The sequence below is a fragment of the Podarcis muralis genome, chromosome 6 (genome assembly GCF_964188315.1).
Source record: "Podarcis muralis chromosome 6, rPodMur119.hap1.1, whole genome shotgun sequence".
NCBI lineage: Eukaryota > Metazoa > Chordata > Lepidosauria > Squamata > Lacertidae > Podarcis > Podarcis muralis.
In genome coordinates, this window is record NC_135660.1 from 77,235,415 (window position 1) to 77,261,611 (window position 26,197).

The following is a 26,197-nucleotide window of genomic DNA, read 5'->3' on the forward strand; positions in this document are numbered from 1 at the left end:
ATTTATGTGCATAGTTCTTTGGCAAAGGTTTTTCTGTTTTATGATTAATTTTAATTCATTTTATACTTTTTGTATATACTGCTTAGAAACTACCATAATTAAGCCGTATATATGATGTATGGAAGTGAGAGCTGGACCATAAAGAAGGCTGATCGCCGAAGAATTGATGCTTTTGAATTATGGTGCTGGAGGAGACTCTTGAGAGTCCCATGGACTGCAAGAAGATCAAACGCATCCATTCTTAAGGAAATCAGACCTGAGTGCTCACTGGAAGGACAGATCGTGAAGTTGAGGCTCCAATACTTTGGCCACCTCATGAGAAGAGAAGACTCCCTGGAAAAGACCCTGATGTTGGGAAAGATGGAGGGCACAAGGAGAAGGGGACGACAGAGGATGAGATGGTTGGATAGTGTTCTTGAAGCTACCAACATGAGCCTGACCAAACTGCGGGAGGCGGTGGAAGACAGGAGTGCCTGGCGTGCTCTGGTCCATGGGGTCACGAAGAGTCGGACACGACTAAACGACTAAACAACAACAACAAGCAGGCAGATTTGCTGCAAGAAGATGCGGTGACAGGCACTAGCTTGAATGGCTTTAAAAGAGCATGCAAGACATGCATAGAGAATAAGTCCAACAATTATAACAGCCATGATGGCTACAGACAATTCTCTCTGTATGCCTCTGAATACCATTTGCAGGGGTTGATCAACAGGGAGGAGCTGTTGCCTTCAGGCCCTGGATGTGGGATTTGGACAAGAATATGGTTGACTTCTGTATGAAACAGCATGTGGCAAGGGTGCCAACTTGAATAAAATATTGGGGGGAGAAAGGTAAAGGCAAAGGTACCCCTGACTGTTAGGTCCAGTTGCTTGCTCATCTCGCTCTATAGGTCGAGGGAGCCGGCGTTTGTCCGCAGACAGCTTCTGGTTCATGTGGCCAGCATGACTAAGCCGCTTCTGGAGAACCAGAGCAGCACACAGAAACACTGTTTACCTTCCTGCCAGAGCGGTACCTATTTATCTACTTGCACTTTGACGTGCTTTTGAACTGCTACGTTGGCAGGAGAAGGGACCGAAAAACGGGAGCTCACTCTGTCGCGGGGATTCGAACTGCCGACCTTCTGATCGGCAAGGCCTAGGCTCTGTGGTTTATACCACAGTGCCACCCGCGTTTAGACCGGAATTACTTGAGTGTAATTGTTTTAGAATCTCAAACAATGCTGGACTTCTAATGCCACTGTAGACATGCTGTCTACAGTTTGAGCATTCTTTAAGGCATGTTACGACCTATGTTTTTTTAAGCAGGGTGATGAGGGGATGGTAACTTTCTTCTAGGAAAATCATATGCATTGAATGTATATTCATTTAGCATACAGGCAACAACCGTTTTACGCTTGTTCAATATGTGCGTGACCATATTGCCGTAACCCGGAACTGGCTAGAAAATGATTCTATGGATGAGCTGTGGGAGGGCACAAAAATTGGTGAGCTCCCTCTTTTGAGTCACCTTATTACTACAATGTTTTCTTCTTTCCCTTTTCTACCGCCTTTCTTACCCACTTCAACCTATGCAGATCCGTGGACACCATGTGGCTCAGTTGGATCCCTTAGGAATCTTGGATGCCGACTTGGATTCATTCATCCCCTCAGATTTAATCACTACTATAGATAAACTAGGTGAGAATTTTAAGTCCTTGGCAGTAAATTAATATCCACGGTGAGGAACATGTCTCATGATTTAAGTGCTACAGGCAGTCAGGTGAGCACTTCAAAACTGAATAGTCACTACTGTTTGTAGCGGAGCAAGCAACTCATCTTTAATGAGGGAGTCCTCTAACTTTATGTATTAATTTATGTTAAATTGTTACATATATGAGGAAGATGTGAAAATGGCATTTTCATTCTCATTATAAAAGCACAAGTGGCCGACATAGTTTTAAAAATGATTATTTGCAAGAACTTGGCATGCATTTTAAGAGGTGTTGCAAAACAAATGCCTGGCTCCTAAATCCTGATAGGTTAATAAAAATGGGCATGAAAATAAGGATGAAACACAGGAAAAAAGTAGGCAAAGAAACAACAAGGTGCATGTGTTTTTCATGCCAAGGTTATTTGACTTCATTGGTTCATCTCCTGTTAACTTGCATGTTTAAGATACCTTGGAAAATTTTGCCCTCAAAGTTTCTGATACTTTCAGGTATGTACCAAATTGCATTATTTGTATCTAAGGCCACCAAGTTAATGAGGTATATGTGGCTCTGTAGAGTCAATGTTTGCGTTTTGAACTTTTGTTGCTGCCTTCTCACTAATAATGTATATACCATAGGGTTTTATGGCTTATATGAATCTGACTTGGACAAAGTGTTCCAGTTGCCCACAACCACCTTCATTGGAGGAAATGAGACCATGCTTTCCTTACGAGAGATCATCAAACGGTTGGAGGTAAGCACAATGACATCCTGTATCATTGGTTCCTCCTAAAGGGAGTTCAGTTGTCCAGTTATCAATCTTCATTCCCTGGAGTTCTATAAAATACAGCATGCTGGAAAAAAAGATTAACATTATTTAATCTTCCAAATGCTTCAGATGAACATTGCTAGGGAAAAGTTGTATGTGGAGTGCCCTGTTACAGTGTAAGAAGTGCTTCCAACTAGAAATAAAAACCAATGACATGCCAACAGAATCTGAGGGTGTCATGCAGCAGGTGGTATCATTTAAGTATAGACTTGAAGACTTGTCTAAATTTGAGGAGGTATTAGTAACCAGGTGAGTGGCTCTGGTCTGATCATTTCTTGGACCAGTTGCTAATGTAGGCCTTCACTTTGGGGGGGGGGGGGAGGGACTTCTAAGATGTGGCATTGGCCACAGTTGAGTTGTTGCTCCTTATTGAATTGTGGAATGCAGAAGAGATGGATCCGTTTGGCCCAGTTTTGTTAATAGGTTCTTAATCTGGTTTTCCAAGTAAGAGTGCCTTGTGCCATTTCTGTTTTGAGGGACTTTGGTAAAAGGTGGCTAGGATTAAACCTGGAGCCTCATAGCCAAAGTATATGGTCCATTATGGTTCCTTTGTGTAGTGCATATACGTGTGTTCCTTATGTAAATTCTGTTATTTTGGGGGGATGCCTAGAAGCATTTAATTGATTTCTACCAGGAAGGCTTGTGAAAACATAATAGTTTCCAAATGCTGACTGGTTTAGGTATCTAAAGTAGGTCATGGGCTTGTGCATTCCTGCATCTGTTCTAGCCCTTAGGAGGAGCTAGTTCCTTGGGTGGAGAGAAAAGTACCTTTTAAGCATAGTTTATACTCTGTCTTTGCCACCTTTAAAACATTTTCATGCTTTTAATGTATCTTTTTACCATCCAGAACACATATTGTCAACACATTGGGCTGGAATTTATGTTTATTAATGATGTGGAACAGTGTGATTGGATTCGGCAGAAGTTTGAGACTCCAGGTGTCATGAAATTCAGCAATGATGAAAAACGGACGTTGTTGGCTAGATTGGTGCGGTCAACAAGGTATGTTGGCAAGGAGTGATGTAGTCAGGGTGCTGTCAGCGGCTCCCAGCTGGTTGCCCAGGAATTAAAAAGCCAAGGAAAAGTTTCTTACAGTCCTTTTTTATTTCAGTCCTTATAGAACCCAGCCTCTTGGATAATGGTGTTGTCCCGAGAGAATCTCTACCCCCCCCCCGTCTCTCCCTCTTCGTCATTCTCATCACCTCCTCTATGGGTGCCGCTAAGTGCCCTCTGTCTTTGAGCTCTTTGCTCTCCTACTTTTAAGGCTCGCAGGGTTCTGGGAGATGGAGGGCCTGGAATGCTTTCTAATGACAACGCGTCAGCTGGGTGTTGTTCTGGCTCTTCCATGATTCCCCAACTTTCCCCCTCATCTGCCTCTGAGCTGCGACCACCCTCAAACCCCTGTTGTAAATCTATACAGTCATACCTCATGTTGCGTTCGCTTCATGTTGCGTCTTTTCGTGTTACATCCCGCGGCAACTTCCGCATTCCGCCGCTTGCACATGTTCAGAAGCACTAAATCATGCCGCATGTGTGCGCAGACGCGGCACTTCTGGATGCATACGCTTTGAGTTGTGGACGTGCCTCTGGGATGGATTACGTCCATAACTCGAGATTCCACTGTACTGTCTTCCTCTTCCTCCTCCCTGGAAGGGTCAGGATGGAGGGGAGGTCTCCACCATTCCTTCTCTGCCCAGTCCCTGACAGATACGGATTCTGGATGGGTCCAAAAAAAGGTTAGCATCTCACTATGTGGGAGTTATGGCCACTGCCTTAAAATAGTGGTGCAGCCTCTCTTGAAGAGGCCTTCCCTAGTGCCAGAGGTTTTAGAAAACTACTGTATTTTTCGCTCTGTAAGACGCACCAGACCATAAGACACACTTAGTTTTTGGAAGAGGAAAACAAGAAAAAAAATATTCTGAATCCCAGAAGCCATGACAGAAAGTGGGATCGCAGTGCAGCGATCCCGTTGGCTGTCCTGGCTTATGGGATAGCCGCGCGCCCAGCCTCTCCCAGGCAAGGGGAGGCTGTGCGTGGCTATGCAAGAAGCCAGGACAGAAAATGGGATCGCAGCGCAGTGATCCCGCTGGCCTGGCTTCTTGCTTGACTGCATGCAGCCTCTCCCGGGCAAGGGGAGCCTTCATCCCCTGCCCGGGAGAGGCTGTGCACAGCTAAGGCTCCCCCAAGAGCCGTGCTCCCTTTAAAGAGCGCACAGAGTGTGTGTGCGGCTCTTGGGGGCTTTTCCCCGAGGAGGGAGAAGGGCAGCCCTTCTCCCTCTTCGGGGAAAGGTCCCCAAGAGCCGCACACACGCTCCACGCAGCTTTTTAAAGGGAGCGCTGAGCAGAGCTACCAGAAAACAGTACTAGGATGCTTTGCCCTAATAGTTACTGGGCTGTGGGGTCCCATAGAGATCTATTATTTGATGGCTTGGGCTGTGGGGAGCTGTAGTCTAAAACATTTGAATGGCAGTGGGAAGGATGTTTTAGTTGCATTAAATAATAATAATAATAATAATAATAATAATAATAATAATTAACATGAAAGCAAGGAGCTGATAAAAATATGGTCATTTTCTATTGGCACGCATCAGTTCATGAACATAACCATTAAGACTGGTACTGCTCTAGAGCATTTGGGTAGATATTTTACTTTGTTACTCGGATATAACATTTGCCTTCTATGGCAGTGTTTATATAGTGAGACAGCAGTATATAATTCCTGCCCAAGTTTAATTAAAAGAGAAATGAATTTGAACCAGATGCTTTTTAATAAACAGGTTACCATGGTGTTTGAATGACAGGCTGTTAACAGTCTGCCACACAGAATGTTTTCTCATTTATCTTCCTGATATGTGCATCCCCCCCTCCTCTTCCTCCACAACATACATATTGTGTCCTGCTGTACATATTGTGTACTGGTTAACTAGAACAATCTGTATAAAAAACTAGAGAGGAGCCTGATATATCCTGTTCGTGCAGAAAAAATGCTAGGAAGAGGAATGAAGCTCACTGTCTGCCTGTCTTGTTCAGAATAAGGACTAGAAAGGACTGCCTTTACACTCTGCAGTTTCTAGAGATGCTAGCTATAGCATGGCCACACTCCCAATAATGATAGACAGCTTGTGACAAAAATCTAAATAAAAAATTCTGTAACAGATATTTTTTAATGTTTTGCATTCAAATCACGCAAGCTGTGTGTCCTGCATAAAATCACTTAGCTTGCATATTCTGAACTGAATATTTGGGAGTTTGGCCAGGAAAGGAGAATTGGGTCAACAGGAATGTTGTGCTAAGGGAGATAATGAAAGGCTAGGAGTATCCTTGCTTGTTTCTCAAAGAACTCTGGGAATTGTAAAGGGGGCTACGTATTTCTAGATACGCAGGGATTCTCTTAACCCAGAATTTGGGCTACTTTAAACTGCAGTTTCAGACCCTGGTATAAGAAAAATCCTGTTTAGCTTTTTGCTGATGTCAGTGCTGATTTTTCCCTTAAAGGTAAAGTTAAAGGTGCCCCTGACCGTTAGGTCCAGTCGTGGACGACTCTGGGGTCGCTTTATTGGCCAAGGGAGCCGGCGTACAGCTTCCAGGTCATGTGGCCAGCATGACTAAGCCGCTTCTGGCGAACGGAAATGCCGTTTACCTTCCCGCCATAGCAGTACCTATTTATGTACTTGCACTTTGACGTGCTTTTGAACTGCTAGGTGGGCAGGAGCTGGGACCGAGCAACGGGAGCTCACCCCGTCGCGGGGATTCAAACCGCTGACCTTCTGATCGGCAAGTCCTAGGCTCTGTGGTTTAGACCACAGCACCACCCCATTCCCTGATTTTCCCCTTAACAATGGCTAAATGGTTTTGTGAATGAGATTTCCTACAGGGAGGGTGCTCTGGAGGGGATAGTTTGCTGCCTTTTCTAACTGTTTAGTGGGGAGCCAGTTTTAAGTGTGCTCACTGAGTTGATCCTTTGCACTACCAGGGACCAACACATATACCAATTTCCTCATCTGATCACTGAATCTCATGTCAATAAAAGAGAGACTTTGGTTTTATTTTATTTTTTTTTGTAATTTTTTGTAATTTAAGCCACCCTTTTCATGGTCGGAATTTGGTTTAAAAAGTGAGGCTTTTATTCAGGGCAATACGGTATTACTGTATGTTTAACTGGACTGCCTACTTTGAGAGCCCCATGAGAGACAGAAATCAGGATAAAATTTTAAAGAAATAAGTAATTCATAGTATTCATTGGCCCCATGCTATAAACGGTTCTTGCAAAATCTTGGTAGCTTTAGCTCCTAATGTGATCATAAAGATGCTTTTCCCCATTTAATGTGCAGTTCAAAAAAAGAGAGTTTTAGTTAGAATAATCTTTAATTGTGTACATTGATTCTAGCCCACTTGCATTAAAAAAGAAGATACTTAGATCTGTCACTAAAGGATAGCCTTATTTTTCTGGTTATTGATTCTCAAGGAATGTATTCCAGTATAGTTGTTGCTGGCAAATAACCAAGCATTATATCATCAGTCTAGACAGCTGTGTTACCCAGTGACATTCCTAAGTTTGCTGATTGTTTCATGCTGTTTCTTTCTCTCTCTTCATTATTACTTCTTTCTTTTTAAATAATATAGAATTATTGCTTGTTGCTTCACTTCCTTAATAAGTGCTCTTCCTTAAATCTATCTTCATGGACAGATTTGAGGATTTCCTTGCTCGGAAATGGTCATCAGAAAAACGCTTTGGTTTGGAAGGATGTGAAGTCATGATCCCAGCTCTGAAAACCATCATTGACAAATCTAGTGAAATGGGAATTGAGTATGTTATATTGGGCATGCCTCACAGGTAACTATTTGCCTATTTTAATTTAATGATCATGATCACACAGCAGTGTGCAATTTAAAAACATGTAATAGTTACATTTGGTAGCACAGTTACATTTTAAAGTTTCAGCATACTGCTATTTCCACAATATTCTTATTCCTTAGTTTCCCTTTTTTTTGTTTCTGTTTATTTTTTAAAAAAGTAAGCCAGTTTGAGCAATGTTTTCACTTTATTTCATAAGCACACACAAACAAATCCTGCACACTTTCAGGTGCTATAAAAAATAAAGTTGCTGCTGCTGAAACAAACTGAATGGGAAGCTAGTCAAAACATAAAATGGTGCTAAGTTTGTGGTATTGAACCAGACAATTGGAACTCAGTATTCAACACTCTACAGAAGCTGTAATTTTACTTGCAGTTGCTTATTATTGCTCATATGTGCTCATATTCACCCAACTTTTTTTGTCTCCAAGGGGAAGGCTGAATGTGCTGGCCAATGTTATCCGAAAGGATTTAGAACAGATTTTTTGTCAATTTGACCCAAAGCTCGAAGCAGCTGATGAGGTGAGATACAATTTCATTGGCCATTATTACTAATATAGCCATTTTTTCTCCCATTGGATTCTTTCCCGTTAAAACTAGAGTTAAGGCTAATTATTTGTGTTATACAGTGGTACCTCGCAAGACGAATGCCTCGCAAGACAAAAAACTCGCTAGACGAAAGGGTTTTTTGTTTTTTGAGCTGCTTCGCAAGACGATTTTCCCTATGGGCTTGCTTCGCAAGACGGAAACGTCTTGCAAGTTTCTTTCCTTTTTCTTAACACCGTTAATACAGTTGCGACTTGACTTCGAGGAGCAACTCATAGAACGCAGTGTGGTAGCCTTTTTTGAGGTTTTTAAAGACTTTGGTGATTTTTGAAGCTTTTCCAAAACTTTCCCGACACCGTGCTTCGCAAGACGAAAAAAATCGCAAGACGACAAAACTCGCGGAACGAATTAATTTCGTCTTGCGAGGCATCGCTGTACTCAGATTCCTTCAGACCTGTATTCTGAAGGCTTCCAGATGTTATATAATATCTCAGAAATGGAGGAGGTTCTCTCTTCCTATCTGGGTGCTACCTCTCAAAGGGAGGAGCTGGAACATTTGCTGGGGGTATATCTCAAATGGTTGTAGTTTCTGCAGGCTGTGTCTTGGGAGAGCACTAGAGGCTGTCCTGGAAGCATGAGGTGTGTCAGATTGTGACAGGTAATTTCTGCTGGGACTGCTGCCAAATAGGATAGAGGGGTTTCTGCACAGAGATCTGTGAAAGTGCCGCTGAACGTCTCATCCCAGTGTGACTGGTTTCTAGCCACTCTTCTCTCACATCTCTGTAGCCAGGCAGACGGCAGAGGTGCAGTGACAAAGCAAAATAGGATTACGTCAGGATACCAAGTTCAGATCTAATGATAAATCACACGATGCAAGCTGAGTCACAAGCCATCTTCAAACCATAATTTCCGATGGTAGATTGTTGGCTCCAGTCAAACCTTAGTAGGCTGTTGTGGATTTAGAGGTACAAATAAGACAGTCTCTAGCTAAATAAGCTATAATTTTGTGTTAAATATGAACCCAGCCATTGAGATTATAGATAGTGTTTGAGTGTTTGGACTTTCATGGTTTCTGGTGTCTTAGGGATCTGGGGATGTAAAATATCACCTGGGAATGTACCATGAGAGAATCAACCGAGCAACAAACAAAAAGATCACCCTATCACTTGTGGCTAACCCATCTCATTTGGAAGCAGTGGATCCTGTCGTACAAGGGAAGACCAAAGCTGAGCAGTTTTACCGAGGGGATACTGAAGGGAAGAAGGTAACATTGCCTGGATAATAACTTCTGCTTGACCTCATTTCTAATAGATTTCAGCTTTTGAAATAAAATGATGCCACTTGTGTCTTCAGAATACTTTTTTTTTTTTACTTCAGTTGAGTCAATGTAGAAAATGTTTGAGGCACGTATCTTCTCCCACATTTTCGTTTTAAGCTAATCTCTTTCAATTGCCATGAACGTTCAAAATGGCAGTTTCTTAAAGAGGTCCAGTCAGGAACAAGTTTTGTTGAAAGGCTACTTTGAGAAGGGATTGAGAGCAAGAGTCCAGCTCCTTTGGCAGAGAATGGCTTGCTGCCAAGCCGTGTTGCAACAGATCTTTCCCATCCATAATCCTCAGTTGGATCCTAGATGACCATGTGCCCTCTTGAGGGCCAGATGTGGACCAGATAGCATCCGTTATTGATCGTTTCAGTGACGTATGATATTCTTTACAACTTGCATTACATTAGGAGGGGGGAAAGTGAATTAAACTAGGGATTTGTGAAACTTGTTGATGGATGAATAGCACCAGTAATTTTTAACTTCCTCTCCACTTAGGTTATGTCTATACTTTTACATGGCGATGCTGCCTTTGCAGGGCAAGGAGTTGTTTATGAAACTTTTCATCTCAGTGATCTTCCATCATATACCACCAATGGCACCATTCATGTCGTGGTCAACAATCAGGTAAAAAGCAGAAATAGGAAGTTGGGTTTCCTTAATAGCTTTTGGCAAACTTTTCCGTTGCCTTCATGATAGATAGTGGACAGCACATTACATTCTTCCCTTGAGCAAAGGGGTTGCTCTGTGGCTACAGGAAGCCTTTATGAGAAGGGAAACTAAAGGCTTTTTGGAAAACGTTACCAGAAAGGCTGGGAAAAAATCCAAGGGAAGACAGAAAGTAGTTTTTTTCTGCTGTTTATGCAGGGTCACTCTGACTTTAGAAGGCAAAGTGTTTTATTACTCATGTCGAAATTGGTCATGAATCGCCATGATATGACGCAGTGGCTTTTTGCCCTCCCTGTCTCCAGCACCAATAAAATGATGTTAATGTACATAAGAAAAGAATGAAATGTGATACCTTTCAGAACTTGTTCTTCCTAACTGAAAAGCATAGCATCCTGCTGTATAAATAACGAGTCTGTAAACTGAAATGTCAGTTCTCGACACACTTTGAAACACTGCCACTAAAAACTACATGTTAAGTATTGCGTTTTAGATTGGCTTTACTACTGATCCACGAATGGCTCGCTCATCGCCATATCCAACTGATGTTGCTCGTGTGGTCAACGCGCCTATCTTCCATGTCAATGCTGATGATCCTGAAGCAGTGATGTATGTCTGCAACGTAGCTGCAGATTGGAGAAACACTTTTAATAAAGATGTGGTTATTGATCTGGTAAGTACTGTCATTCTTTACTGTTGAATGGTCTTCCCTGCATATGGGACTAGGTGGGCATGCATTTTCCACTACAGCTCTTTGTGTCCCTTCAAATCTCTCAGGCGAGTTGAGGGACTCTGAAACAGCCTCCATTGAAGGTTGAGGAGCTGTGGTGAAAAGAGATAATCGGCATAACCCTGTAACACGTTGAAATACTTGAAGTATGTGCACACAGAGTCTTTGAAACCTGGACTTACTGAAGTAGGTTCTGAATATGATGATATAGTGTTAATTATAGATTGTGCATTTCCGTTTGTAGCATCTAAAAGAACAGGACCCAATATTGCTCTGAATCTTCCTAGATATTTCCCTTAAAAATGTATCTCACCTCACAGATAATAAGGAAAAATGTTACTGCTATCTGTAACCTTTTGGTTTGCACTCTGTCCGGGCTCTGAAGCTAATTTACACAATCCCACAATCTTTAAAAAAGAAAGGCCTGACTTAGGTGCCTTTATTGCTTCCTGCTTCCTGGCCATACTTAATTACTATGCTTTTGTAAGAGAGTACAAGGAAAGGAGGGAGAAAAAAGCCCTCTTGTGTTGTATGCATTTTAGTCTCTAGGAACTCTCAAGAGTCAAAATGGGAAGATATCCCAGAGGAATTATCCCTGGGATGTTGGGGGAAGTATACTCTCCAAAGAAGAAGATTAAACAGCTTGAAGCATCCATCCCTTTATTGCATTTATAGACCTTTCTGCCAAAGCTCCCACAGAGGGATTCAGTTTTAAAATATTAATTCAAACAAATAGTACAAAATATTATCAGGCCTAATTCAGGAGCTGATGGCACTGGCACCCTGGCACAGGCTTCTCTTGTCATTTTTCTGGGCTCAGGGATTTAACTGTAGATTCCTGGGTGTTTTGATTTCTGATGCCAGGGAGACTACCAAACGTCTGTCAGGACTGAGTGAGCTAAGTCAGTAAGATAATGGGGGGGAAATTCTGCTCACTGAGTTTTCAGCCGCTCTGGAATTCTTTCTAGAACTGGGTGCAACAGCTTCGGGGGCGAAATTATTTTTTAAGAACTACATAGCTGGTGGGAACTGCAAACTGTAAATTAAAGAGAGGGCTGATCTTTAGAAAGCAACGAAGGCCCTTAATTGTTCTTTTTATTGCCCATTTCATTGTGATCATTGCATTGACTGAAATATGTAGGTTTGTTACCGAAGACGGGGCCACAATGAAATGGATGAGCCCATGTTCACCCAGCCTTTGATGTACAAGCAGATTCACAAGCAGGTCCCTGTGCTGAAGAAATATGCCGACAAGCTAATAGCTGATGGAACTGTAACGCTGCAGGAGTTTGAGGTAACAATGCTAGCAGTGGAGAGGGCCATTAATGGTGCTGGTTTTGTAACAAGTAATACTGCTATAGTTTTCTGTTTTAACTGGTTTGATTTGTTTTGATTTTTTTGAGGTCAGGAAATAACTTCTGACTTATTCCTTACTACTTCCAAATAAATTATCCTTAGGGGAAATCTGTTGGTTGCCTCAGTAATTTCAAAAAATAAAAACATGAAGAGCAAGAGCAGTAGGTAATGGTGCATTGGTTCACAGCAGCAGTAGCAGTAAAAACTAGTGTTTTTAAAAGTAGCAGTAAAAAATAGTGTTTTGGATTTGCAGGGGACACCTCTAAACCCTAGAAATTAATAAATGGTAGGATTCGGTGTTCACTTGTGCCAGAAGCGGCTTAGTGACCCGGAAAAACTGACTGTGGAAGCGGACAAATGCCGGCTCCCTCGGCATGTAAAGTGAGATGAGTGCTGCAACCCCAGAGTCATCTGTGACTGGACTTAACTGTCAAGGGTCCTTTACCTTTACCTTTTTTTAGGATTTGGATGATTAGGAGTATTCAGGGAAAGGCCTCTAGCGGGCTTCATCTTGCATGGGGCAGGAGCCTAGTGAGATTTCTTTTGTATTATTTCTTTGCACCATCACTGTGTGTGACCTTTGAGAAAGATGTTTCTGCTCTGAAGGGCTTTAATTTGACACAGGAAGGCAATCGTGATAGGATGAGGTCCAGGGTGGATCCTGAGTTCTGCTGTGAGACATAAGCCAGGGTCTCTGAGTTTAGACTTTGGGATTCCCGGACATCTCCCATCTGTAACCTCTTCTTCCGTTTTTATTTTCCTTTCTGTTTCTAAGCTCCTAAGACAGTGGTGGCGAACCTTTTAGAGACTGAGTGCTCAAACTGCAACCCAAAACTCACTTACTTATCTCAAAGTGCCATCATGGCAATTTAACCTATATATCTCATGTTTTCTGTGTGCTTCACATTTCTTTTTTATACTGCTGTTGTAATAAATAATCCTTCATAAAAGTTATTGCATTACATTCTTCATTAAATTATCTTTCCATTGATAAAAAAGGAGTAGTATGTAATTGCTGAATAATAAAGAGAAAAGAGAATCACGAGTGATTTACCACCAGCTAGACTGGTGACTGGGAGTGGCCGCCAAGACCATACAACACTGGTCCTGAAAGACCTACATTGGCTCCCAGTATGTTTCCGAGCAGAATTCAAAGTGTTGGTGCTGAGCCCTAAACGGCCTCAGCCCAGTTTACCTAAAGGAGCGTCTCCACCCCCATTGTTCAGCCCGGACACTAAGGTCGAGCTCCAAGGGCCTTCTGGCGGTTCCCTCACTGTGAGAAGTGAGGTTACAGGGAACAAGGCAGAGGGTCTTCTCAGTAGTGGTACCTGCCCTGTGGAACAGGGGCCCTCCCTTCAGATGTCAAGGAAATAAACAACTATCTGACTTTGGAAGACACCTGAAGACAGCTTGTTTAGGGATTTTTTTAATGTTTGATGTTTTATTGCGTTTTTAATATTCTGTTGGCAGCTGCCCAGAGTGGCTGGGGAAATTATTATTATTATTGGCAGATCAATGATAGAAAAGTGCAAGGATTTGCAGAGTTGGTGGCCATGATACCTATCCTCACCCTCTGGTGATCATCCCTTCCCTTGTTTCTAAATTCATGCCGTGCTTTGTAGGAACTCGGAAATCCTTGTTCCTCCCCAGAGTCCTGTGAGCAGGCTTGTACAACTGGCTTCTGCCCAATGCCCTCCTGATTCTCCCCACTCCCACTGTAACCATATAATATATGGTAAAAAACTAATTGCTTGTAAAATTGTGCTAGGTATAAAAAACTTGAATATTACTGCTTTGATGGAATTTTAGTTTCCCCTATCCCTCTGCATTCCCGCTCTGGTATTTGTCACATGACGTTTCGCCCCTATTCTACAGGAAGAAATTGCAAAGTACGATAAGATTTGTGAGGAAGCTTATTTTCGATCCAAAGACAATAAAATCCTACACATTAAGCACTGGCTTGATTCACCTTGGCCAGGTAGGAAGTGTTGCTGTAAATCTCATTGGCTACATTTCGATGTCACAGTAAAACATGGTTTATTGTGGTAGGAGGGAACATGGTTGTCTCCCCTTTCCCCTTCTCTGTGGTGGCTGCAAGATGCAGATTGCAGGAGGACAACTCTCAGCTGCAGCCTATAGTTTTTCTGAGGGAAACAAGCCATGAGCCTGGGTCTCGGCTTAACACTAAGTCAAACCACGGCTTAGCTCCAGTTAGTGAGGTGGCTGCAGTTTCTGCTGTGAGTCTTCACATGCTTGCACATTTATGCTTAGCCATGGTTTGGCTTAGCATTTCATGAGAAATAGGCCTATGTCATCTTCGCCTACTGCTTCCCCTTGCTGTTTAAAAACAGCAGCTATTTTGCCCCTCGCCCCATTGCTTTTTAACTGTACAAAAACGTCTGTCATATTTACCTCCTTAGATGACCCTCAAATGATACTAGTGACTGCTTTTCTAGGTGTACAAACAAGTAAAATTGAGGGAGGCTGGGAGCTGCCTCTGTACCAGTATTTTTAAAAAGCAAAAGAGAAGATAAGGCATTTGTTCCTTTCCAAAAGAGTTGGATACATTTCATTTCTCGGTTCCCGCAAATTGCCAGTTCAGGGTTGGCCTGAAATCCCCACTCCCATTTCGGCAGATCTTCACGCTGCAATAAAGTTCCATTTTTATATGCAAACAAATGAGCCATAAAAAGATGTACCCTCCCTCTCCCCTGCCCCCAGGAACTCCAAAAACTACTACAAATGCCCGTTTAGCACTCTAGCCAGGCGAAAAAGGAACACTTTTCTTAAGGGCCGGGGGTGCAATTTAGAATTGGTTCCAGGTCCCCACTTGTCTGTTTCTAAAAGGGGAATTTGTTATTACTTTTATTACACAGTATGGGATTTCTCTAAACAAGCAGGATCTTTCTGGAAAAGTTTCTGTACTTTCCCCCCATGTTTCAGGTTTTTTTAATGTGGACGGAGAACCAAAGAGCATGACTTGCCCTCCAACTGGAATTCCTGAAGATATGCTGATTCATATTGGAAATGTAGCCAGCTCTGTGCCTTTGGAAGGCTTTAAAATACATGGAGGTGAGAACTTAATTCTTACTATATTTCCAGCACTGGCTTCCTTTTTCTCTAGAGATGCAGCGTTGACAGGAGAATATTTGCTAGCTGAATGCTGATTCTCTCTGTCCTGAATTTGGAATGCCATCTGTTTCCTGAACAGAAGAAACTTCTTCCCTTTCATATCCCTTTCCATTAAAAAGTAGTGTTTGATGTATGCAGCTTGTCACGCTGGCCACGTGACCCGGAAGTGTCTCCGGACAGCGCTGGCCCACGGCCTCTTGAGTGAGATGGGCGCACAACCCTAGAGTCTGTCAAGACTGGCCCGTACGGGCAGGGGTACCTTTACCTTTTTAATAGTACTTGCATTTATGTGAGGGTCTGATTAACTTTAAAGCCATGTTATATGTCCTTGAGGAATTACTGTGGACTGACTGATCTTTGGCTGTTTAGCTCTCCATATGATTCATGGTGGTGCTACTTTAGTTGTACGCTTATATTTCTCCATGTGAAAACATTCTTTAAAGAAAAGTGTTTCGCCTGATGCTTTGCACAACACTTAAAAGTGATGAAAATGTAGAAGAAAAGGTGGACGTTGGGAAGAGGTTGGAAAGAGAGAGGTTCTCAAGGGAATCAACAAGATTTGGGGGATTACATCTCATTGTTAAAAATGCCTCTGCAGAGATTTTTGCCTCTGGAGGCAAGAACTAGCAAATTACATTTTCTGCATGGACTGTAACCTGCATTGATTCATTCTCTAACGTGGGTCTGTAAAGTCACATTATGAGCTGTGTGAGATTTGAATAATGTTTTGGTGATCACATCTGTCTTTCTTTTATTTATTTTCCTTCCTCTGAGATTGATCAACAGGGGTTGTTTTATACAATTAAAATTCCTGAGAAGTTATTACAGCAAAGCTTTCAATTACACAGCTTCAATGTTTTGTTTTCAAGTGGCATGTAATTAACATACACTTTCTTACTAAATCAAAATATCATTATTCATTAGTAAGTATCTAGAGAAATCCTTATATACAAAGTGTAGCTTCTAGTTCTGTCCTCTGTTGCTATGCATTGATGTGTAAATATTTTATTAAATATGCACACATGTTCCTGAAACACTGAAAAGTAACACGGTGCTTAGAGTGAACCATCTGCTTGGTGCCTCTAATTTTTAACAGGCAATTGTTAGGTTGATATGGATTTGATGTATCAACCATATTACAGTTTTGAAATCGCTTCATTCATAAATATAGCGCCTGCCAAAATCATTCAGCAAAATCTTATTCATGAAACAGCACAGCTAGCTATGCAAGACTTTTCATGAATAAGACAGAAACTTTGCCTGTCATAAAAATATTGAATTAGGCAAAGATTTGCTTACAGTGGTACCCCGCAAGACGAATGCCTCGCAAGACGGAAAACCCGCAAGACGAAAGGGTTTTCTGTTTTGGAGGCGCTTCGCAAGACGAATTTCCCTATGGGCTTGCATCGCAAGACGAAAGCCCATAGGGAAATGCTGGCGGTCGGGAGCAAAGACTTTTGCCCACAGCCGGCCTTCAGAAGAGGACCTCTTCTGAAGGCCGGCGGGGGGCAAAAGTCTTTGCTCCCCCCGCCTGCCTTCCCCCCGCCTGCCCCGGCGATCTTAAAATGCTGGCGGGCAGGAGCGAAGCGTTCGCTGCCGACCCCCAGCGTTTTAAAATCTCCCCGGGACAGCAGAGCAGTCTCTGCTGTCCCGGGGAGATTTTAAAATGCTGGGGGTCGGGAGGGAAGCGCTGCTGACCCCCAGCATTTTAAAATCTCCCCCTGTCCCGGGGAGATTTTAAAATGCTGGGGGTCGGGAGGGAAGCGCTGCCGACCCCCAGCATTTTAAAATCTCCCCGTGTCCAGGGGAGGTTTTAAAATGCTGGGGGTCGGGAGCGAAGCGTTCGTGTCCCGGGGAGATTTAAAAATGCTGGGGGTCGGCAGCGCTTCGCTCCCGACCCCCAGCATTTTAAAACGCTGTTCCGAAGTGGGGAGGGGGGGCGGGGACACCTGCCCCAGCCGCCCCACTTCGGAACGCTGTTCCGAAGCGGGGAGGGGGGGCGGGGACACCTGCCCCAGCCGCCCCACTTCGGAACGCTGTTCCGAAGTGGGGAGGGGGGGCGGGAAGACCTGCCCCAGCCGCCCCACTTCGGAACACTGTTCCGAAGCGGGGCGGGGGGCGGGAACACCTTCTGAAGGCGGGCGGGGGGCGAAAGTCTTTGTCCCCCCTGCCTGCCTTCCCAGGGGCTTTTAAATCGCCCCGGACAGCGGAGAAGTCCTCCGCTCTCCCGGGGCGATTTTAAAATGCCGCCCGCCAGCATTTTAAGATCGCCCGGACAGCGGAGAAGTCCTCCGCTGTCCCAGGGTTTTTTAAAATGCTGGGGGTGGGAAGAAAAGCCCTTGTCCCCCCCCCCCCAGCCTTCAGAAGAGGTCCGGGGACAGACTGTCCCCGGACCTGGTCTGAAGGCGGTTTCCCTAGGAACGCATTAATTGATTTTCAATGCATTCCTATGGGAAACCGTGCATCGCAAGATGAAAAAACCGCAAGACGAAGAGACTTGCGGAACGAATTAATTTCGTCTTGCGAGGCACCACTGTATTTCATGAATGAAGCTGAGAATGTGGTTAATTCATGTATTAGACAGAGCTATTCGGCTATATTATTTCATGAATAAAGCAAGTTCACTCATATATACAATGAAGGGTCTTGAATAACTAAAAAGTGGAACAAAAAGCAGAACGGCTTTGATATTGGAACTTGTTTATGTAAGGGAGTATAAGTTTTCCAAGCCTTCAGTCTTAATCTAGTAACATTCTTAAAAAGAAATATGATAATAACTTGAGGTGTAAAAGTATACCATCGTTGATGGATACAATAAAAGAGGTATTCAATTTTAGTGTGTGATTAGCAAGCAGGAATTGTGATAGTTAAAAGTTTACCTATGGAGCAGTGTAGGTGGAGAGATAAAATATTAAGCCCGAGAACTGAAATATAGCTGGAGCTTAATTGTGTGAAATGTTATCAATATAAGAACAATGAACTTGTGGTTGAACTGAATTTTCTGGATTGTGAATGACTAGTAGAAGCATTCAGAAGGGAGGAAAGTCAAAAAGACATTCCGGTGAGGTCACCATTTAGTTATCAGTATTTTGCTCTCTTGGTTGTGTTTCCTTAGCACTCCAGTCTTCATCTTGGGAATGGAGACATATATTGGTATCCTGATAACGTTTTTTGTTAATTGCAGCCAGTAATTCTTCTTTTCTCCTCCTTCTCCCCACTTAGGACTTTCTCGGATTTTGAGAAGTCGACTGGAAATGACAAAGAACCGAGTTGTCGACTGGGCCTTGGGGGAATACATGGCTTTTGGGTCTTTGTTGAAGGAAGGTATCCATGTCCGACTAAGTGGGCAGGATGTAGAAAGGGGCACTTTCAGGTGAGTTGTATAATACAGCTGCTGCTCTTCCGGTAGAAAATGTCATACAGATTTTGCTGTGAGTTAATGCTAAACTGGGTCGCTCTGACGGATTGATGTCTTGCTGTTTGTAACAGGTAACATGTTAAATGCTATAGGGGAATGTACATGTAATTGCATGAGGTAGTTGAGTATGAACATGAATTTGAATTAAGAAGCAATTGCAAAAGCTCAGGAAGAGGTGTTAGGGAGAGCTACTGCGATGGTGGAAGGAAAGAGATCAGGCAAAGAAAAACAGGTATATAAACAGCATAAAAGGGTAGGTGAACTAACTGGGGTGGGGACTCCCAAAACAGCACACTGAGCATGCTGACTTGCTGTTTTGGTTTACACCAGAGTGGCCTAGAAGGGGGTCTTGTCATTGTAGCAGTCCATGACCTCCATATATGCTGCCCAGGCTTGTGTCCTGGAGAGATCACTCAGGTGCTAACACAGCAAAAACAACACGGGAGGCAGAGGTTAAGAGTTACCGATCTCTGCAGCCACAGCAGGCGCTGTGATTCTCCGGAAGTTTGGCTTCACCCCTGGAGGCGCTTTCCATTGTCTCTCGAGACAGACGGATGCCAACGACAACATGTTGCAGGGTGAAAGATTCAAGTGGGAAGGAGAATGAAATTGAATGACAGGAATGTGGAACAGGGACACTTCACACTGCAATCTTTTGTCGCAGCACATAGCAATCACAAAAGACAATCATAATGCCGCAGTAATTAAAATTATTTGATTTTATATGATAGCAAACCTGTTTACTGAGAACCTATCCTTAGACAGCCAAAACAGCACCATCCATACCGAAGATTGGATGTATCAGCCGTTGTAGGGGAGTTCTAAGATTTGCAGATGGGGGGGAACTTTGGGGGGGGGGACTAAGATCAGGGGGAAACCCTAAAAGCTGGGAGGAGTATACTCAGTGACCGCAGAACCCTGAGTGTCTTTTTGTGGGAGGAGAGATAATAAAACTGGGGGAGGGGAAATAGAATGGAATGTCCAAACTATGGCATTGGTTGGCTGGAACCCATGAACAAAGAGCACTTCATATGCTGCAATAGATCGCATTTGGACCCACTGAATTTTTTCTCTCTTTCAGTGTGCTCAAGCAGGTTGGAAGATTTTTGACTTTTAGAGCCAATCTGTACATTATTTGGATCGATGACCTGTTAGACTGAAGTGAGCTACAACACTTCAGATTGCAAATGGGAGATCGGGGACTACATATGGGAGATTGTGCTTTTTTTAATGGTTACCCACAAAGGAAGTCACTGAATGTGGCAGACTAGCTTATCTGAGTGAATGCTACAGTAAACCCTTTGGTGTGCTTGGTTTGGTGGGCAGGTTTTGGTTTTCAAAAACGGGGCCCGTGCAAAAAAACAGGACACCTCCGCTTGCTTCTGAAAACCATATGGTCTGGAATCCCACCATATTTGCCTACTGTCTTTTGCTACACAATGTGTAAATCGTTTGCTAGAGGGGTTTTATGGGCAAACGGGTCAGCAAAAATGGCCACCTCCATTGCACTTCTGTAGTTGTCGCGTTTTAACCTTCGGCATACCATTGGCTCCGGTTTTACGATATTAACTAGTTTCTGTTTAGAGTGGTGAATGGTTCTTGCTAAGATGCTTTAGCAGAACAGAATTTCTGCTTGCAATTTGTTCAGCTTCGGCAGGCGTGCACCGCAGAATAGCTATTATCAGGGTAATAGCCCTTCTTCCTTTAGTGGTTGTAGAGCTTGAACATATTGGTGTGTTTCACTCAGTTAGTCTTGCTCAGGGAGTTAATGGATTACAGTAATTACTTCAGTCATCTCTGTTTTGATAATGTTCCTTGGTGCACCATTCTAATGCTGATTAATGGAGCTCTAGAGGGCACTAAGCAGTGAGCCGATGAAGGGTGGGCAGCGAGGACCGGAGGATGCAGCTCTTTCAAGACTTGAACCTGAGAGTGCTCAAGGAGCTGAAAGCCGGTGCACAATACAGGCTGCACATGACTCAAGGCACGAGGAACAGAATTTCACAGCTAATTATAATTTGAGCGAAAGCAGCCCTGTTGTGTAATGGCTTCCACACTTCATATTTTATGGAGTGTAACTGCATGCCACTAAAAGCTTCATGCATCGCGCAGCAACAATTGCAAAGTTATCTGCAGCAGCGTCAGCCTGTTGTCAGAAGTGAATACTTGAGATATTGAAGAGCTTTAATTTAAAATAACAGTAACGGTTAATCCCTTGCGACTGCCTAGATGCAGTGAACGGTAGCTTCCATATTGGAGGCCTCTGTTGATTTTTTATAACTTTAGCCGTAGCTTTAATCTTTCCAAACATGTGGAAAAATAATATGAGACTTTGTGTAATGGGAAAGGGTGTGAACTGAGAAATACCTGATTCAAATCTAAGCTCAGTCAGAAACTCACTTTGTGGCCTTGGACAAGCCATCATCTCTCAGTCTCTCTCTCTTTTTTAAGGGCTACGTTGTATTTATTTATTTATTTTAATATATATTTTTAACTAAATTTTCTGATTTACAGTTTAGAATATTCATTTCAACAACCTTAACGTATCAATGACTTTCCTCTTCTCTTTCCATGGTTCATTTTGCATAACATAAATCTCTGCATATTTTACATAAACGAAACCATTCAGTACAGTCGTACCTTGGATCCCGAACACCTTGCAAGTCAAACGTTTTGGCTCCTGAATGCTGCAAACGCAGAAGTGAGTGTTCCGGTTTGCGAATGTTCTTTGGAACCCGAACGTCCTACAGAGCTTCTGTGGCTTCCAGGAGCTTCCTGCAGCCAATCAGAAGCCGTGTTTGGTTTCTGAACATTTTGGAAGTCAAATGGACTTCCGGAACAGATTCCGTTCGACTTCCAGGGTATAACTGTATTCCATTATTTCATCCATCAAAACTTATGTACACTGTTGAAAACTCCTCCCCACCATATATTCAGTAAACATTTGCCAGTCTTCTTTAAATTTATGTTCCTCTTGTTCTCTTATTTTATATGTTAGGTTCGCAAGCTGCGCATATTCCATGAGTTTAAGTTGCCATTCTTCTTTATTTGGGACCTCCCTCGCTTTCCATTTTGGGGCTAACACCATCTCCCAGTCTCAGTCCTCAGCCTGCAAATGGCTATAATACTGAGCTGCCTTGCTGGGTGATTGTTGTAATAACTGCGAAGACTCTGAACATTCAAAAAATGTTCTGTGTGTGCTCTTGCCACGGTTTCCTTTTCTCAAAATATCTTTTCTTAAAACGTCATTGTGTTTTTAAAAATCTTTGTAGCCATCGCCACCATGTGCTCCATGATCAAGATGTTGACAAGGGCACCTGTGTTCCTATGAATCATCTGTGGGAGCAGCAAGCCCCTTACACCGTATGCAATAGCTCCCTTTCAGAATATGGGGTCTTGGGTAAGTTTGGCAGTTTTTTATTGGATTACTTGAGTACCTTGAGATTATATAGAACAACATAGACGAGGGTTTTTTACTCTAAAATAAAGTTTAAAATGGTGGTGGGGGGGTAGTCTTATACATGATAAATAACAAGATGAAAGATGAAAAAATCTTTTAAAATAATTCCAGTGGCACCTTTAAGATCAACTAAATATAAGCTTTCAAGGTATGAGCTTTCGTGTGTAATACCTCAGGTTAAGAACTTAATTAGTTCTGGAGGTCCGTTCTTAACCTGAAACTGTTCTTAACCTGAAGCACCACTTTAGCTAATGGGGCCTCCTGCTGCCGCCGCGCCGCTGGAGCACAATTTCTGTTCTCATCCTGCAGCAAAGTTCTTAACCTGAGGTACTATTTCTGGGTTAGTGGAGTCTATAACCTGAAGCGTCTGTAACCTGAAGCGTCTGTAACCCGAGGTACCACTATACACTTCATCAGATACTCTGAAGCAGAGGTCGCTTCAACCTTATAACTGTTGATGACTGTTATGGCAGTTGGTTCCACAGGGAAGGGCAAGGGATTTTTAAAGGGATAGATGACCAAAATTGGCTTCAGTATGTATAATGGGACATGAATCCAATATCTTTGTTCAGACCAGGTCTCTCCATGTCTTATACATGGATAGTGCAGAGGGGGGACGGGTGATTGGTTGCAGCCACCAGCAGGATCTTGCGATTGGGTGGGTGAATGGTGTCTGCTGCAAGGGCTGCTTTTTACTGGCTGCTGCTTTGTCCAGTGGGTGGGTTATCTGCGGATGCGGCAAGGGCTGCTTTGGATTGGCTGCTGCTTTGTCAATTTGGTGTGTGTTGCTTGCGATTGTTAGTGTTTGTCAGTTGGGTGACAACTCTGGGCCATCTCACCCCATTTTCTTTAATTTTAGTCCCCCAAAATAGGGAGCGTCTTATACATGGGGGCATCTTATAGATGAAAAAGTATGGTAGCTTCGCTTATTAGGGTCAGCAGTGCTTTGAGTGTATCCAAATCTATACACTTGGACCTTTGTCTTTATTTTTTAAAACTGTGACCTCACTTTTCGGATAAACAAGCAAATGGATTATTTTTGCCATATGCTTGTCAATACTGGGCTCCATGCGCATTAAAACTCTTGAAATTTTTCATTCACTTTAGCACGGGTTTCTTTATCATTGAAGTTTGGGGAAATGAGCTCTCTGCATTCCTTCTGATTGCAAGTCATTTTAAATAGTAATTAGAGAAGGACATTTGACTGCGAGGCAACGTTTTTGAGAATTACCACTTTGAAAGAGAGAGAAATTATTAATGTTCCAATATGCGTATAGACCAACAGCATCCGATCCAGAAATTCCTGCTTTGTTTTTCGAAATTCATCCCATCATAAACACAAGTAAGCACAACTCCAAAAAGAGAGAGAAGAATTAAGCCCTGAACTTGAACTTCCATTTGCGTAAACAAGCAAAGTGATTCTGTCATTTTAGGAATTCCCATTAGTGTCTTAGATTGCAGCTAATTAAGTAAAAATGAATTGAATAGCCCTGCATGATGAAGCTTCAAATTGTTTTTCTGGCAGGTGCACAAGCAGGGAGCTGGCACCTGTTCAGAGCTGCGAGTCAGTGCTGAGTTATTATTGAACCACTAAAGAGCACCAAGTGTATAATAGTTCTACTGAAATGTTATTCTTGCTGGACTAATTTGCCACAGGGATAAATCCACTGCAGCCTAGATACTCTGCAATGTATAAGAGCATTTTTAGGAAAAGGAAGAATTATGTTAAAGATAATGGAGAAAAAAACATCTTGTTTAGCTTGCATTCCTTCACTGTAAACTGGCTTCATCACTTATTTTGTAATTTTAATAATGGGGATTCTGTAGACAGTGCCAGCCTTGGATTTTGCCAGTCATCAACTTGCCCATGCCAAATAGCAGCTACTCCTGTTTAAAGATATGTGGCAAACTGCCCAGGAAACATCCAGGTAATGCCACAAAAACATAGCACAGCATTTTAGTTTTCTTCCCCATATTGAAAATGCAACCGTTTTTTCCCTTCTGCGATTACTGTTAGAAAGAATCTTAGAACCTAATGGCAGTCACCTCCTTATTGGTCTTCATTGAGAAATATAGGAGGAGATCTGTTCAGAAAAGTGAAGAAGACATTACAGTAAATTAAGTGCTACACTGCCATTTCAAAGCACTTTGGGTGTTTTCTTATTTGTTTTAAATCCCAGCCTGAGAACCCTTGACTAATGACAAATCACGTTGCATTAAACTGCAGCTTAATTAATTTTAATTGAAAGACTCTTGCTCTTTCTGACAGTCACGCAACTTGCTGTCAGGGAGAAGGGGGAGAGATAGCATAATATGAAGTGCAAGCTGACGCTGCGTCTCAACACCTCTGTCTGTCAGAGTGACACATGGAAACAAAGAGGAGAGGCACCCAAAATTGGGCTGATCGCTGTTTCCTCATCTGATGATTCGGTTATCTGAAGTTCTCCAGATAACGACATAATTTTTGTACCATCATTGGACTCCACCTTTAGAGGTTTTTGCTAAAGAACACTTGCGCTTATAAAACCCCAAATTAATTTAATAAAGTGTACTCATCTGTTAGTTAAACCCATTATGACCCAGAAATGATTTCCTTCTTTGTACACTATCAGTTCCTGTCCATACACACATGCCACCAATGTATTGCTTCCTGCTTAATGTCACCTCCCACCTGAAGGTCAAAATAAAATATGTTTGCTTTAGATTTTTGATTCGTGGGGTTCCAGCCCCTCTTTTTGGAATAACTGGGTTGAGACCAGGGCCGGATTTAAGTTTGATGAGGCCCTAAGCTACTCAGGGTAATGGTGTCCAGCTGTCCTTTGACAACAACAAATTGTCGCTTTTTTTTTTTTTGGCGTTGAATATATGCTATATGGTAATTTATGGACCTAATAGGTATCTAAAGCCATTTGCACATAACAAATAGGAGCCTACACAGCACAAAACACTGTTGCTGTACGTAGGTTTTATTTTATTTGTTTTTTATCTTATATTTTGGAAATGTACATCCAGGGGTTTTTCCCCTTTAATTTTTTTGGGGCCCCCCAAGAGAGTGGGGCCCTAAGCTATAACTTGTTTAGCTTATACGTAAATCCAGCACTGGTTGAGACCAATTGCCACAAGTGACTTTCCACATGTGGAATTGTTTCTTAAAACTGTTCCTGTAAATAAAACCACCAGCACCTTACTAGTAAGGTCAAGGACACATTCCTGTATTGTGGAATTATTTACGACTTGGGAGACCTGCCCTATCACTGGAAATCATAAGGGAGAAAGCAGCTGTTAGCCTGTCTTTTATGGTATTGCTTAATTTAGTGGTTTTTGACAGTGTGCTGTTATAGTAGAGTTAGGAAAAAGGAATTAATGTATTGTCAGTTTGAAGACACAATATAAATCTACAGGGCAATCTTTAAGACTAACCAGAATATAAGTATTGAAATCTTTCATCCTATGTATACTTCAGTAGGATCTTGGACTGAGATTAAACTGAGTTTCCATTTTTATCTCGACAAAGCCTGATTTCTCTATTCTAATATAGTAGCATGTGTGTGAATAAGGCTTGAACAAATGAGCCATCTTGGGTGTTTCCTCATCCATGTCACCCAATCTGTAGAAAAAGTCTTTGAATGCTTGTTTAAAAATAGAATTGGACTCAAACCTACCCAGGAACGCCTATTTAGCTTCTCCCTTTATTTAAAGAATACCTTAGGGAACTTGCAAGAAGAGTTACAAAAGATTTTCACAATTTCAGCAGATGATGACACAGCATGACAATTAGGATGGTTTTTTATTTTTTTAAAAAATAAATTTGTCTTGTTGGAAATGAGTATTAATAGCATGAAAGAGTATGAATCTCTGTCAGAAAATCAGTAGTACAGACACCTTGAATGAAAGGTTAGAAAGCTAGTATGTCGTGCTTTCTAACTTTTTTGGCAGAAGGAAACATAGAAACGTGTTTACAGATGGGTTCTTCACGGAGTTCAGCACCACAGAAACCAAAGCAATTTATTGTCATACCTTCATCAAGATCTGGCTCAATGTCTTGAATACAATTAGCATCAGGATAGCACATAAAAATTCACATCCTCTGCAAATGAAGTCTGTCTGTGCATTCATGTATGGATATTATAAGTGCCACATTCCTACACATATTTAGACTATTCAGCATATTTGCCTGGCATCAGGAATGTTACTCTGG

At 42.4% G+C, this 26,197-nt stretch overlaps 1 protein-coding gene across 2 annotated transcripts in view; it reads left to right on the forward strand.

The window, feature by feature from the left end:
• Nucleotides 1–26,197, forward strand: part of OGDHL (oxoglutarate dehydrogenase L) — a 62,821-nt gene that overhangs the window by 16,605 nt on the left and 20,019 nt on the right. The window contains exons 4-16 of one of the 2 annotated variants that reach the window (XM_028729242.2): nt 1,574–1,676; nt 2,326–2,441; nt 3,364–3,518; nt 7,203–7,349; nt 7,802–7,892; nt 9,001–9,180; nt 9,736–9,864; nt 10,397–10,576; nt 11,775–11,927; nt 13,865–13,967; nt 14,933–15,061; nt 18,344–18,494; nt 21,812–21,939. In XM_028729242.2, coding sequence (XP_028585075.2) covers nt 1,574–1,676; nt 2,326–2,441; nt 3,364–3,518; nt 7,203–7,349; nt 7,802–7,892; nt 9,001–9,180; nt 9,736–9,864; nt 10,397–10,576; nt 11,775–11,927; nt 13,865–13,967; nt 14,933–15,061; nt 18,344–18,494; nt 21,812–21,939 — 1,765 coding nt within the window. Of the gene's footprint in view, nt 1–1,573; nt 1,677–2,325; nt 2,442–3,363; nt 3,519–7,202; nt 7,350–7,801; nt 7,893–9,000; nt 9,181–9,735; nt 9,865–10,383; nt 10,577–11,774; nt 11,928–13,864; nt 13,968–14,932; nt 15,062–18,343; nt 18,495–21,811; nt 21,940–26,197 lie in introns of those variants that run through there. The other variant, XM_028729244.2, reaches the window with a different exon arrangement.